Source organism: Danaus plexippus, chromosome 4 (assembly GCF_018135715.1).
Source record: "Danaus plexippus chromosome 4, MEX_DaPlex, whole genome shotgun sequence".
NCBI classification, from domain to species: Eukaryota; Metazoa; Arthropoda; class Insecta; order Lepidoptera; family Nymphalidae; genus Danaus; species Danaus plexippus.
Window position 1 is genome coordinate 4,639,457 of NC_083538.1, and position 16,126 is coordinate 4,655,582.

General features: G+C 29.7%; 2 protein-coding genes across 2 annotated transcripts in view; both read right to left on the reverse strand.

The window, feature by feature from the left end:
* Window positions 1-3,629: 3,629 nt before the first annotated feature.
* On the reverse strand, window positions 3,630-9,369 carry LOC116768480 (phospholipase A1-like). The gene is made up of 8 exons (XM_061526004.1): window positions 9,199-9,369; window positions 8,077-8,125; window positions 7,834-7,943; window positions 7,353-7,510; window positions 5,577-5,725; window positions 4,947-5,167; window positions 3,929-4,091; window positions 3,630-3,773 (listed from the first exon to the last, which is right to left on the reverse strand). Exons 1-8 carry the CDS (start codon window positions 9,239-9,241, stop codon window positions 3,704-3,706), a joined length of 963 nt encoding a protein of 320 aa, XP_061381988.1. The 5' UTR covers window positions 9,242-9,369; the 3' UTR covers window positions 3,630-3,703.
* A 4,874-nt stretch (window positions 9,370-14,243) lies between these two features.
* LOC116768309 (uncharacterized) overlaps window positions 14,244-16,126 on the reverse strand; it is a 57,119-nt gene continuing 55,236 nt past the window's right edge. Inside the window, exon 12 of the mRNA XM_061526286.1 lies at window positions 14,244-15,784. Within this exon, the coding sequence (XP_061382270.1) occupies window positions 15,568-15,784 (217 nt within the window). The 3' untranslated portion in view covers window positions 14,244-15,567. The remainder of the gene's footprint in view (window positions 15,785-16,126) is intronic.

The following is a 16,126-nucleotide window of genomic DNA, read 5'->3' on the forward strand; positions in this document are numbered from 1 at the left end:
AACTGTTTGTCATTTTAATTTACGGGAAGAGCTTTTAATGAATTGTTTCGGAGGTCAGTAAATCAAAGCCAGATTCAGAGGCTGGCAATGAGGAAAATTTCCCGCAGCTATTGTTGAATAAAAGCGATGTTATAATGTTAATGTTTTTGTGTTACTATTTAAATCCAAAACTGTATCTTTATTTAAAGTAATATTATATTTTTTGTTGTTCTTGGTCACAGCTAGTTACATAAAGTAAATCAGTTTAAATAATAACTAAGTATAACTTTTTGCGATATCTCATCACGAACACTCATGTCACTTGAAACTAGTCTCAATCCAAAAATTTAACTATCAACAAAAATGTTTGGCGAACATAACCAAAGCTGAGAAAACGCTTTATCCATCGCTAGTACATACTATAACAATATATTATTAAATATTCTGAACCCAGTATCACGTCGTCAATAATGTGACATGTAATCTCACCTCTCGATAATAATCAGCAAATTCTAAGAATGTTATTCCGAGTTAACGTTATTTTGTACAACACGAACAATAATTTATTTCAGATCCTTACCTTGTTTATGTTTGATATAAGTAATTTTTCAAACTGATAAAGCTGATCAAATTTTCAGAGTTCTGATGTTGTTTCAGGATAGCATAAATACGACAATAATTTCATTAATCTCTAGAATCTCAATTTACTATTTAAATTACGTTAAAACAATAATATAAGTTACTATTTTTCATGATTATTATTTATGTAGTGCAATGCTTATTCCGATAATCGAAATATGACGAACTAAATTATAAACCAATAGTGCTTTCTGTCTTTTTAATATTTGAGGAGTTTGAGTAGGCGGACTATGGAACGGTGAACGGTGACCTGCGACCCGAGGTTACGACATCCAGGGTTGACTTAGTACTCCAATCTAAAATTATCACCTCGTACATAAAACCTCTTAATATTTTTTTCATATATTTTTTCTGTCATAACTTTAACACGTCGAGTGAAAGCGATGTATAGACGTTTTGTCTTATATCATGAAGTAAATATCAACAAGCGAGATCGTCCACGAACAAAATTTGTTACAGAAAATTCTAAAGAAATTCCCGTTTAAATGATAATAATATTCAAATAAAAACATCGTATTTCTTTATAATAAATATATTAACATATTCAGTTACTGTTTCACTTGTAAGGTATTGGAAAACGGGATGTGGAACACAATATATATAAATATATAGTACTGTTTGTTGATCGAGTAGACAATAGAATATTGTATTGTGTTTGTAGACTGACAAAGGCTTCAATTCAACGTTTATTGCTACATTCCATCGACTTTATAAATCTGTTACAATAAAAAAAACAGTTTTCTCAAAAAATAATACATTTGTATGAAATCACGTATAATTCGTGGCAGAACCTGAATATTTACTCGTTATACCGATATCTGATCTTAATAACATTAGTTGTTTTACGTATTTATATAGAATTCAACTCAAATTTCATTGGCCTTAAAGGTGATCTAAAGCCGTCTCTATCACAATTTTAATAAGAAACGACAGCCATCCCTGCCGCATACTGAGAAGTTTACTTTTTAATAATAAAATGCAATACGAGTGGAAGTTCAATAAAACTAGAGCCAATTTAAATAAGTATTAGAATAACTGGTCAATAAGTTTACAAACCGACCGTTGCTTTAAGTTTTAATATATATCGAATATACCTTAGTGACTATAATTTAATCCGACGGATAAGCTAAAACAAAAATGTTATGTTTTCTTAATGTTAATATTCGGCGTCAAGTCTTAAATATCAATCAACTACAAAAAAATATGCATCGTCAAAAAAATATTCTAGGATTAAAAAAATCATAGTTAAATTAAATTTTAAAAAAAATTGTTGTATAATGGGAACAAACAAAACAATTACAAATAAAAACTAATATTTTTTTAAATTATAGTTAACACTCAAGTTAGGTTAACCCATGCGGGTTTTTTTCGTGACTTTTCCGCTTATCTCAACATGCCCTAGAAGTATTTTAGCAATCCAAAATATACAACATATATCGTGCAACACGCTAACTCATTATGGCGACAATTTTCACTGCTCTCTTATTGAGTTGTTACTTTTTAATACAACACATAAATCAAAGAATATGAGAAAAAAAACATTATATCCATTTTATTATTGAAAATTGTGTCCTAAAAAATCAGAAATACAAATACAACTTACAAATAAACATCCGTTTGAGGGCTATCGATAAACTTTTACATGTAAATTGTAAGGGCTAGCTTCGTCGCTAAGTTAAAGTATCATTTCTCCCCTTCTATTTGGATAAATTATTAAAATGACTACCCAAGGAAAACCCTATTCCATATGTAATTATATGGAAGCTAACAATAGACTTATTTCAATGCAAGGATAAATATTGATGTAGTACAATTGGGACGTTTGGTATAAGCAATTTTGTTCACTTTCATTATAAAAGTATTTTCACTTTGAATATTCAGTATAAATGTTAGTTCGTATATTTCACGTTAAAAAAAAACTTTTCATATTCTCGAAATTTAATTAAAAACGACAAAAGATATTCAAGTCAAGAGGGGCTTAGAAATAATCTAAACATATATCATGATGCTTTTAATTGAAAAAACTTTAAAGGGTACGGTAGCGAAAACCTTTGATGAAAAAAAAGTTAATTACTTTCTTTGACCACCGCGTCAACTAACCGCTCTTGTAGAACCTATTTAAATCGCTTCTAATTTCCTTTAAAACTCTACGAATGAAAGGGGAAACGAAACAAGCTAGGCACATCTCACCGTCTACGCCGAAAAAGTTTTGAAGGCTTTAATTTAGCCAGTTGTTAATTCACGCGCAACCAATTCAAAGGCTGCGTCGGCCATTATTAAAAACGTAAATTGTCAAACAGATGTGGCGAACGACTTCGGTAACGCGTCGACTATTTTAAAGCATAATTAAAAAATAGGTATATCAACCATACGCAGTACAAGGTATGTAGAATGTGCCTTTAAAATATAATGGGATTATACAAAAAACAATTTTTTTTTTTAGGGAAAGGTACATATTTAAATAACACACATGACATGAGAGATTTAACTAAGGAGAAATCTTTCAGTTATATCTTTTAGGATGGTTTAGATATTATTTGACTTGTTACGTCCGTGGGCACATCCATAACAAATATATTTTCTTGTCATCACCAGGAAGGTTACAAGCTGTATTTGGTTAACGCAACTATTATATGGACCTGAAACGGTTGGGGCCAAAACGGAAATACTTTTAAGGTTTTACTTTTAAGTAGCCATTGAAAATCCATTTGGCATCCGCACCAAGCTATTTGGCTCTAAGTGCTTTAATGATTTCAGCGAAATTCCTCAAGAAAATCCAAAGAATGATTAATTTGTCAAATTGTGACGAGTCATTCAGACAGAAATTTAGTAAATGGCTAAATGGAGTACAGAAGATATGGAATTAGATAAAATGTAAATGTATCCATGGATATCTATGAATAATGAATAAACCGATCTCTGTTCTCTTGGCAGAGCAAATTGACGTCTTGTATTTATTGAAACGAAGCGATCTCTCCGACATAAGGTTAATAATATTAAAGAGACTGTAATATATTGTAATGATTTAATAATAATATCATGAAATAAATTATCCCTTAAATAATAATGACTAATAACTCTGTAATCACAGCCCATCTTCCGCCATTCCGTAGGGAGGTTCGGAATTTGTCATGAAGTAATAATTTCCCGCGCGTCTGAAATCAATTTAATTGATTTGAATAATAAATAAACATCATTATTTATACGATATTTTGATTCATTATTGTTCATACATAAAGAATATTTAAATTAAACAATTAATAGAATGGAACTCAGAAAAAATATTTAAAATTTATATTAAGTAACTCACGCTGTTATGTTATGTATACCGATAGCTAAAGTGTAAGCATTCCTTTCATCCTTGGAATAGTTTTTCCATATCCTATAGTTCTTGGCGTGACAGCCAATAAGAGTGTCAGGGTATTTAATAGCATTCACCAGCAGTTCCCAGCTCCTGTTGTGATTACATAAATCTAAAAAAAATTAACCATCGTTGTATTTAAATTGAAGACGCCTGAATATTTTTAAAATAATTATAATTAAAAGCACTGTCAAAGTATAAAGTGGTATTTCGTGCAAATATTTAAAAGCTTTTATTTAACAGACTCATAAAGAATACTGGCATTTGGTAATCAAATTAACGAATTGACATCTTTACAAAAATAGAATATATTTTTTTTTACTGAACTCCATTTTATTATGTATATCAGTGTAATGTTTTTAACAAATTCAACGATTCATTATTTATATGTGATGAAAATTTTTTTTGAAATATTTACAACAATTTTGATGTATATATGTATTCATAATATTTACGTATAAAAAAATTACAAGAAAAAGTTTTTTTTTATTTTTAAGTATATATTAAATTAACGTATTAGATGTTATTTTAAAACTCAAATCATAGCAGGCAAAGGACAATCCGTGACAACCAATATATTATAATTAATTTCGTTTGTATATATTTTTGTTTAAACACGTTCAAGGTTTGTTTTCTAATCAATTTCATTAATTATTTTTGCATTATATTCTCACTGCATGTATTTTAAATATCCACCGATATTTTTTTTTGATAAAACAACTCACTTTCAAAGCTTTTCTCAGTAGTCATGAAGCTATGCAAAAATTTCTTTATTAGCTACTCCAGATAGGAAAAGAAACGAAAAAATAGGACGACATTATGTATAAATATTTTTTTATAAATATAATTAATCATTAATGTGTAATATATATTTCTGAGCCCAGAAAAAGGCTTGCATAGAGTACTGCGAATGCATTTTATATACAAAAAAAAAAACGGTCTTTAGTACGTAGTCGTTGTAACTTACCCTCTTTTGATAAAGCGGGTGCAGGTTTCCTTCCACACCCAGGTTGAATAATCGGCCATCCAGATTTGAAATTTGGCCAAAAATCAACAGTCCCTGATGGCATACTAGTGCCATACTTATTTGGATCAGTGTGGATGACATCAACAAACAGAGCTGATCCCTCATATAATCTAGCGGCCTTATTTTCAAATCCGACTGCTGCTGGATCCAATCCCGTTATCCTTTAAGGTTATTCAAAATGTATAACTCACAATAATAAACAACATTACGGCCACACAATATTCATGATATGAATATAGTACAATTTGGAAATTAGTTGAATGAAACATGAAACTTTATATTCCAATGTACCTAAGTTATAATTTTAAAGAAAAATTATAATTTTTAAAAGAAATAAAGTAAAATCACAACATGAGTTACAATGGAAATAAAATATAAAGGAAAAATACATCGACACGAGCAGAATTGGAGACATCGACCACGAGGTATCGTAGTTTCAGCAGCTTTAAATATTTGTATTTTAATTTAAGTCTTACCTCGCCATTGGCTAAATGTATTACACATAAGTATGAGAATTTATTTATATTCTACATTGATGTATGATTTATGACGTTTTATTTTAAACTTTACCACGGCAATTGAACTCCTTTTGCGGCCAAATGGTTGCCAGCTATACCCAATATATGAGCTCCTAAAGAATGGCCGATCAGGTGGGTTTTGTTGAGGTCCATCCCAGCCTCCGAAAGGTCTAAGAAAGTTGATGCCAAACGGACTCCTAGCTGTAAATAAAAGCAAACTTCAATTTATTATTTTATTATATATTCGCGAAAAAACATACAACTGAACACGTGAGGTTTGTAAAACATTTTTTTTACATGCATTTTAATACTTTTAGGTAAGTACCATATTTTTTAAAATATAAAAATAAAATAAACCTTATTATCTATTCAACCTTCAATATAGCAGATGAGCACAGAACTAAAACCGCTATCTTTTTATTACAAAGATAAATATTAATCTGTATCTTTTTAAAATTTTAAAAATGGAACACAATTAACTCATCAAACAATTTTAACGTAATCAAGAAAAAAATAACCCTTGATTCACCATAGTTGTTTCAATTTTGTACAAAAACATTCGTAGCGACGTACTGAAAGCTTTCGGAAATACATTTGTTTATGTTACTTAACATTAACGGCTGTAAAGTATACAACAACGTCCGCTATTCGACTGGCACTAATTGGCAACGTCAGAACGTTCTGTGTTCTTTAATTAAGCTTCGGTTTAACCGTATTGCTAGAACCTTTGTTAATTGTAAAGTCGTTGGGGGAATTTATAAAAAAAAAATCACGTAAACCTATTACGGGAAAAGAGATGACAAACAATAAAAAAGTTATAGAAAATACGGACAATATTATTGAAATGTTCGTAAAAAAATATTTAATTCATTAATTTTAATAACAGGAAATTAATTTAGCGTAATTCGATGGTATTATCGTATTGATTGTCATAACGCCCATGTATTCATGCTTGTAGCAAATTCTTGTTCATACAAGCTTAGTGCAAGCTTACTATGTATTATTTTAATGCTAACGTCACGTCGTTACGTAATCAAATTTCGAACAAGATACAAATTAATAATGTTGCCATATTTTTTTCATGATATTAAAACATTTTGTTGCATATTAACGAATCTTTTCAAGTGCTTCTTGCTTCAAGTTTAATTACAGGGTGACCACAAAAGAAGATGTAATCAAAGGAAGTTAACTATACATACAAATGAAACCTATTTAGAAGGTTTTAAACGTCGTAATTGAATTTTAAAGAAGCTCTTGAAGAGTCTTTTATAGATATTATGTATATTTACTTATTCAAATACATATATTGAATCAGAGATAACATTCCTAAATGTTTTTTTTCCCCTCCTATTTAGAATAATTGTAATATTAAAGATACGTTTAAAGTGACGGATCGTAATGAAAATTAATTTGTGCTAACTAATCCACAAGTTGCCATCCAAATTAATATATTGCAAACCTTCTGAATTCAAAAACTACATTTTTTTTATCACTCAAAGGTCAATAACCGTTCAAAGAAATGAAACGTCAGTTGAGACCGTTAATTGGATTTCACGTCGTATAAAAAGTATGGTTTATTTTCTTAAAAATATAATATTTTATGTTAAGCTTGTCATAAAAAAGAAAGTCAACTAAACAAAGTCTACCTCTTCTTTACGTACTATACACGTAGCAAACTAGGTGTAGGTAAAAATAAATTGTGTAATGGTAGTTTCGTTTATTTCACTTGCATATATTTTGACATACATACATACATACATAAAAGAGAATAGTATTAGGTGTTAACGCACTATATTACAATAACAAATTAAGTGAAAATATTACTAACCTGTCTGGCATTTGGAACCGCGAAATTTACATACGAACTGGCCAAACTTGGCATCGGCTTAGACGCCAAGTAGTCCCAATTGAGTAATGCCACGTTGCTTTCTCCCTGTTCGAGATAAGTCTTTATTACTGCCGTAACAGCTGGTCCAGTTGGGATACCTTAAATATATATTTACATAATTATTATAAAAAAAATTAAAAACTGTAGAATACTTCAAAGCTTTTAAAACTCAATACTTTCATTAATATAAAATTAGTCGATATCCAATGATATGATCATAGTAAATTATTCTTAGCGAAATAGAAAATATTATCAAAGAGTTTTCTCGGATGGGATAGGACTAATTTTGTCAAACAAATACAGGTAAGTGTTCCTAATGCTGCGATACATGTTCTAATTTCTGATAAGACATTACTACTCGACCTTTACTCGTCATACACTTTGTAAACAAATCACACAACTCCATTAATTTAAATATTACCTGTAAATCCGTGACAGAAGATAACCGTCGTCCGTGTGGAATTGTACCAAGCGGTGGATAATATTTTAGTTGCCTCATAAATAGGCCATTCTTCAAAATTTTCAAAGGAACTAAAACCAATTTTATTCGGTTTTATTTATTTTGCATCATCTTAATTATTGAAATAGTTTATATCGTCTAATATAATAGTAGAAGTATATATTTTTTAAAAACAAAACCACAAAAATAACTTTCAAAACTTACTCAAGATAATATCGTAATTTTGCCTCTTTATTATTTCCGCTACAAATAGCTGTAAAAGGAACATATTTTTTATTTCGATACCTTTCAAAATATAATTATGAATGTCATCTTAAAATGACAGAGAAATTTCATCTTTAAAATTGAGTAGTTATGCGTATATTTTGAAGGTATACTGATGTTTATAAGGAAGTCCTTTGAGCATAAAACAGGTTTATAAGAAACTTCAGTGTTGCAATATTATATTTAAACGAAATAAAGAATAGAATTGAGGAAAGTAATCAAAAATAGCTTGATAATATAGAAAACATTAAATTTTGTGTCCCCTGACGTAGCTTGCTTCGCACACATAAAACAAAGATTGGCAGAATGTGTTACAAAAAAAAAATGCACATACATTCCACAACTCTCAGTTGGAATTGAAAGGTAAACACGAAATAATGAAAAGCGATTCTTCAAAAATATTTACATTTCAAACGATACGAAAACAAAATCTAAAAATGTCTATTTCGAATACAATTTCGTATTTGTTGATTTTATCTACCAACACGAATTTGGATGTATGATAACCTAGTTAACTGAAATGCGACAACGTAAAAAAAAACCAGTGACGATGTCGGCACAGTTCACAATTAGTACTAATTGAAACATCATTTGATTCCGTGCGCACAATTTAGATTATATTAGGAAATAAAACAGGAATATATACATTGTTTTTGATATTACAAACATTTAATAGGTTTTTTTTTTAATTTGGTAACACTAAATATATTTTCAAAATAAAAAAGAAAATTTTAAATAAATATATTACGTGTATGTTTTTATATTCATATTTATTTAATTAATTTATGTGAGATACACTGACTAAATAATTTAATAATGTATATAATTTCTCTAGATAAAAAAGCAGAATCAATAAAACTCTTATCAAAGAATACAGTAAAGAGGTTCTAAATGGTTGAAAATATAGAGATGGCGACCTTTAGATAACTACAGCTGACAGCTTTTATGTGTATATATGATATTTTTTCTGACAATACATATACTAAAGTCTTGATTATAAAGTGGAAAGTCCTTACCGCCATTCATGTCTAATTAACGAAACAATATATTGAAATAACTCACCAATAAATAAAAATAAAAAAAATCCGACAGCACCTGCGCTCATTTTGACTTTATTGTTACAAATCCTCCTTTTCCTTGGCGTGTTATGTTTATATAGAGGCTGGTATCTGGCGTCCTTACCGTGGAACCATGGCTAGTGTCTCCTTGACATTACTGTGATGATTAACATACATTTATATAGGATTATATAAACCCCTATCTAAATGAGAGTTCGTTTTTGATGTTGAACGTCGAATATCCGTGACAATTCAGCTTACTTACTTATTTACTTTACTCTTATCTGAACGTTCCAAAAAGAAATACCAATGAAACCGTTTAATTAAAATTTTATTTTTTAATGAGCGCTCTTAATTGTGATAACTTTCTGATTTAAACAACTTTTTACTCACCGCTACAAATCTGGACTTTATATTTTATTTAGTAATTTTACCAGGTTCTCAAATTATTATTTATCGTTTATCTTAAAATATTAGCTTTATTACTATTTATGATACATGTAAGTAAATCTATAAGTGCAAATTTACAACAAAGAAATCAAGACTGAAGGGTCGGAAGTAGTCCTGATCCATTAGTCCATATATAACCGTGTACCTTTTTGTATGATTCAACAAAAAAAAACTAACAACTTTATTCTCCTAATTTCAAATCTCATATAAAATTTATTACGTCATATAATTTAACTTGTAAACAGATTGAAGTGAGGTTGTTGTTTAATATTTTTTATTTTTTAAATATATATGGAAGCTCCACTGCCTTGGACGAATGGCTGAATGCTACACGACAGACACCGCTAAATATTTATAGCGTCGTTAAAGTCATACAAATAAGGCATTCGTCGAATTTTAAATTTGTTTATGATGTGAATAGAGAATTGTGATTCTCGTGTTTTGATTTTATTTTTACAATGTCGCACTAATGTATATTAGACTCTTTTTGTTCTTCATATTCTCTTAAGTTGCGAAAGGAAGAAGAATTTCGAAGAAGTATACAATCCATCCTGATTATATGTACTACCTACTTCCCAAACATTTTGCAAAGATAAAGTTTTTATTCAAATTTTTAAATTTGTCTGGAAAAATTTTATTGATTTTGAAGAAAATTCACTCGTTGTGTAGTATTTCAACCGGTTAGTATTTTTAAATGCATTATTTATTTTGTCCAATAATAGTTTTAAAAATACCTACTTACAGATTGAGATATGACATATTTGCAGTGTCTTCCTATGCTTTATTAGTTACTAATAACTCTTTTAAGGTTCTTGTGAAAGAAAGATGTGAATTTAGTTTAGTAGTCAGTGCGCTTAATAATATATTTATAATAAATTATTTAAATTTACCTCAGGTTTTTTTAAATCATTTAAATTGCAGGAAAAATAGTAAAAAAAAATAAGTTTCCTTACATTCCCTTTCGGCCTTGACTTTCTATTAAAACCGGTTATATTTTAAAAATCATTACAATTTTTTTAACTCATTAATTAAATTTAATATTTTATTATGTTATTGAACTTATGTCAAAACGTCTGTCTAAGATCTCGACTTGATATTTAACAAATCGCTGTAGAAATATAATATTTTTGTAATACTTAATTAAAGCAACGATAATAATTTTAATATTTATATTAACATGACAAAAATAACAATAAATTCATTTAAAAATATGCATAATATTGTGATAAAATAATTGATTACTAATAACGTATGCATTGGATTGATTAGTGTGTAATCTATTTCATAATATTAGTGAGAGTGATCGGAATTATAAAATAATATTCAGACTGCAGCGTTTAAATCCTTATCAAAAGTTCATAACTTCAAACTATAGGTAATCGGTTTCTAATTTCATACTTGCATATTCATAGAGCGAACGTTGGTTTCGGAATTTAAACTACGACCTACATGTATTTCGTTTGTTACAAACACGTGGTAGGTTATCGGTTCGCAGCGTTTATTAAAAGAATAAAATTTGTATGAATATACTCGGGAAGACTTACTTAACAGGCAATACTATCATTATTAAAAGTTTTTAAACTATTTAAAACTTATTATTGTAATGTTAGAATACTATTTCAGTTTTCCTCAAACACACTCTTTGACTATAGGTACCCTTCATAAACTGAGCACATGTTCGTGTATATAACTTTACAGGTTTGTCTTCATATATTAATAGAAGTCGAGACACAATTTTAAAATATTTTAATACAATCTCTAACATACAATACAATATGAAAATGTTCAATTAGGTATTTCCAAGAGAAATATAAAAAAGTTAGTAAAACTTCTGTTAAGTGTAAAACTTTGCACTTAATTTCATTTTTTATACGAAGCAAATTATTTACGAGATGATGTTTAAGAATGGATTTTATTCTCGCTGAATCTAGATTTTGAGTTCATATAATGAACTAGCTGATACCTGCGACTTGATTCGCGTTTATTATATATTAACAATTTTTTTATATTCAAGAAGACACATTGCTTAATACAGTATGCTTACAAAAATCATTGTTTCTTGTCATTGCTATGAAATCGCAATATTTCATGAGGTCATATAGTAATTGTCAGCAATTGTCTTAGAAATTAAGCTACTAAACTTATTAAAATCTGTCCGATTTTTTCAAATCTTTTTATTTACTTAACACATTACAGTTAAATATCTTTTAAAATCATAATGTTAGCGTTATCATATATTGATCATGACACGTAAAAGACCAATTACGCTTACTCCACGTCTTGCATCGACACACAATACACGGAGAGTTAACAGTATTCATAAATCTTCCCAAATTTATAGTATTGAATAAGAACGAGAACCGTTTCGTAGGTTGTGTGATAATGCAAACCTGTGCTGACCATACAGATGCAAAATAAAATAAGATTTAAAGAGATAATTCCAAGATATTCTGGTATATTATTTTTCATAATAGAAGACTTAAAATTTATAATTTTTATATTATTTTACTAAAAACCGTGCTTATTACGAGCAGAAAAGTAATTAAAACCCTCCTTCCGGCTTCTTAGTCGTGACTTCAAAGATCGGAAATAGCTTCTATATCAACCTGTTGGCCGCAACTTTGTCCATTTGTAATTAATTTTACTACTCACCGGCTAGGTTTTATATATTTAGGGTTTTATAACACAAATTCTTTTTTATCTTTCCATATTCAGATCGTCAAAATCGTTGTAGGCAATCGTTTTTTAGGAAAAATAAAAAATATCTCGTGCATTTCCCAATACACACCACCGATTCATCCCTCAGTCAGTGAATGCACGAGTATCCAAACTATAAACGATCTAATAACTTCATAGAGTTCATGCCAGCATAGACATGTAGTTAGTCAGCCTGGGGGTGTTTTGTTATTGTTTACTTAGTTGTTTGTATCTATACACGTAATAAGTATATATGTATTTAGATACAAGGAACAAAGGATTATGTACATTAATATAAATTTCTAGGGATAAATACGATATATGTGACTTAAAAACGAAAGATTTAAAGTAAAATCTTTTGTTTTTAACTGATTTTTATCATATATAACGAAAAAGAAAAATTCGTTAGGATTACCAATCTTAAAATAACAGGAGGATTAAAGAAGATCTAATTTCTAACCACATATTTGAATTATTACACAATTTACGTACTTTTCCCCGTTCCTCATTCAATAACCTATGTTAATAGAGACGAAACTTCTCAGTGTTCCATGATTTCACCGTTCAGGTGCCGGGTCAATCGCGTTGCAGGGTACTATAATGTGTAGAATTACAAGTTATAAACTGTAAACGCTATGCATGAAATGAAAACAAACATGTATATTTAATTACGAAGAATAACGTGAACAGCGGGACAGAAGAGGTATAACCGAATGTTTCTTTTGAGTTACATAACACATATAATTTCCGTCGCCATAAAATTTGGTAAATTTATTTAATGTACACACAACAGTTCCCACTGTTTTATTATAATAATAAATATTGTACAGAAAACAAGATGACAGGGACCACGGACCTTTATGTAGGATGGTAAAATTATATTTTTTAACCATAATGACCCTGCGAGTTTCTTTTCCTTTGACATATAAAATTTTTGAAAACTTTTTCATTTCATTGTAATAAAAATATAATGAAACTATAGTTAATCGATTTTTATAAGCTATTGCTTCTAGTTAATCGATTAAATTCATTCGTTTATTCAAAGCTTACAGCTTACTTTCTGACCACTTCACATTTATTTAATTACTGTCACAAACCTACAGCTTTGTATTTTGTATGTTAATAATGGTTCATGTATATATTCTACGCAAATAATGTGTAAATTATATCAATGTTTTTTTATCTCGTAGTATATTGGAAATAAAATTCACATACTAAACGAAAAAACGCAAATGAATTTTAAGGACACTTAATTTCACTTAAATACCCGATGAAACATGTTTATATAGGACGGAGGAAATTTATTTTTATTATTTAATAAAATATAATACTATTAAAGAATTTGTTTCTTATGCAACACCTTTTAATACATATTTGGCAGCTAACCTTAACTACTTTATGTCATAACAATGACGGAATTAAAAATGTTGCCATATATATATAAACTAAAAAATATCATTAAATAAATAAGTAATCATATAATTTTTATTTACTTACATTATAATTCAAAGTTATTTTTTATATTATTAATTACTGCTTACATTTTTTCTTAGTCAATAATAATTAATATTAACTTCATCAAATAAAATTGTGTATATAGTTATAAAATATTTAATAATTTATTATTTAATGAGTTCTTGATTCTTTATTCCGTACTACAATACTTACCGTGTTGTATTCTTGTAGTTATGTGATGGCTGGAGTCGGCACAGGACATAGTAGTTAGGCCAATCAGCTCCAATTATAAGAATAATGTCAATGCTCTATTACTTTTGAAGCTTCAATTTACTCATTCGTATAACCATTATAGCTTTTTATATGTAATGATATTTCCTCATATTTACATATCATCACTGTTACACAGAGCACGGGACAGGGGAAGCGGTTAAATAAAACCATATAAACTATTCCGACGTACTTTTTAAATTTCTGCATTAATATATAATCTCCTAATCATTTATTTATTTAGCTTACAATTCTTAATTTTGGAATGGTATTATTTATATTGTTAGCTTAAAAAATAAATAAAAAATAATAATGACCGCCTGACATAATACACATGCTACATCAGGTGAACTAAGAGACAAAGAGTTTAGTACAATGAGACTCTTTGGTTTTAAATCCTTTAATATATTTTGTAGTTAAACTAAATTACTTAACACAGCGATACACAGATGAACGCTTCTAAAGCAACAAGACGGTCCGGTATCAAAACGACTGGCTTCACTTATTAACTACGATAATTATTATTTTTTCAATGTTATTTGTACATAAAGATAATTAAAAAAAAAAAGAAAAAAACAATTCCAACAACCGTAAACTATAATTAAGTTATAAATGTAATAAACACGAAACAATACGAATACATTCATATAACTTAATATATCTAAAATAAATGAAGGCATATTATTGCGATTAATCAATTCACTTAGTACGTAGGTTGAAACAAAACGTTGCATCAGTAACCGAGTGAATGAGATGAGAAGAGATAAGAGAAGATAGAGACAATAAGAGACGGCGAAAGGGAAATAAATGAGTTTCGTTATGTGACAGATTTAAAGTTTAGACGTTACTGATACAACGAACAGGTACGATGGGTTCCATCAAAATGCAGCCGACAGTAATATATAATTTGAGGCCAGATTTTGAAAGCAGTTCTTATAGTACGAGTATAGAATAAAACCTCATCCGGTTCCACGCCTCCTCACTCATACCGAAGTAAGTCGTGAGCAGTGAGCTCACCACCAGTGTGCTGTCAAACTGCTCACACGATAGTATCGACGAAGTTTTCTGCATGAAAAACTAGTAACGCCATCTATGCAGGCCGACGATAAACTCGTGGTGAGCTCACCACGCGGATCGAACAGTATGTAATATATATCAATAATTTATAACTATAAAATATCTAGTACATGTAATATTATATTGGCGAACTAAAACATATCGATATCACCACAAGCTGATTCCGTTCAGGAAGAGCGAACACGTGTACACTAAAACTACGTAAAATTATTATAAGCTCATAAATAATCGGTAAAAAATAATATCCAGTTACATATATATGGTCATAGTATATATCGATAAACGAAATGCGTGTGTCTCATACAGCGTGTCTCATACGACACGATCAAGTCCGTAACGGTCCCGTACCGCATGAATTATCGTAATTCCGGCAAGATTGATACATTGGGGTAAAAATTTCCCCATTTCGGGGTAAAGTTTTGAATCAGTACTGGCGATCGTCGTATATATAGATGGCCTCACCGGCGGATTCTTTGAGTGGGGGTGGTTGTGGGGGGAAGTCCAGATCGCCGGGTCTGAAGAGTTTGGAGGCGTTGGGGGCGGGGGAGGCGGGCGCGGGGGAGCTGCCGGGGGACCCACCGCCGCGGCGCTTCACACCGCTGGGGGAAGCCCCCGCGCGGAACGACGATCTCCGAGCTAGTCTGGTGAGGAAATTATTTATAAATCAATCTAACTTATTGGATAAGAAGCTGTAATTAAATAGTTTCAGTTCAGCAAAAAAAAATTTTCATGGAAATGATGAATCATTTTAACTTTCATATTTACAATCTTCATATCTTCTGTTGTTATTGTATTATAACGTTCGCAAAAGACAAAAAATTAAAAACTAGAATTAAATCATGAGCAACAACGCTAACTGATTCTTATACAAATACAAGGAACCGAAACATTCTTAACAGAAGATAATCGGTCGAAAAATCCTTTGAAGTTTAAAACCAATGCCACGGCACATGATAAACGAGGCGGTTCATGACTAATACGCT

Bases quoted from the DNA above. Each gene is read 5' to 3' on its own strand.
- LOC116768480 (XM_061526004.1), bottom strand. From the start codon at position 9,241: ATGAGCGCAGGTGCTGTCGGATTTTTTTTATTTTTATTTATTG. The intron at 7,511-7,833 runs GTAATATTTAAA...TATATATTTAAG, and splicing joins CTTCTGTCACGGATTTACAG to GTATCCCAACTGGACCAGCT. The intron at 5,726-7,352 runs GTTAGTAATATT...TTTTATTTACAG, and splicing joins CGGTTCCAAATGCCAGACAG to CTAGGAGTCCGTTTGGCATC.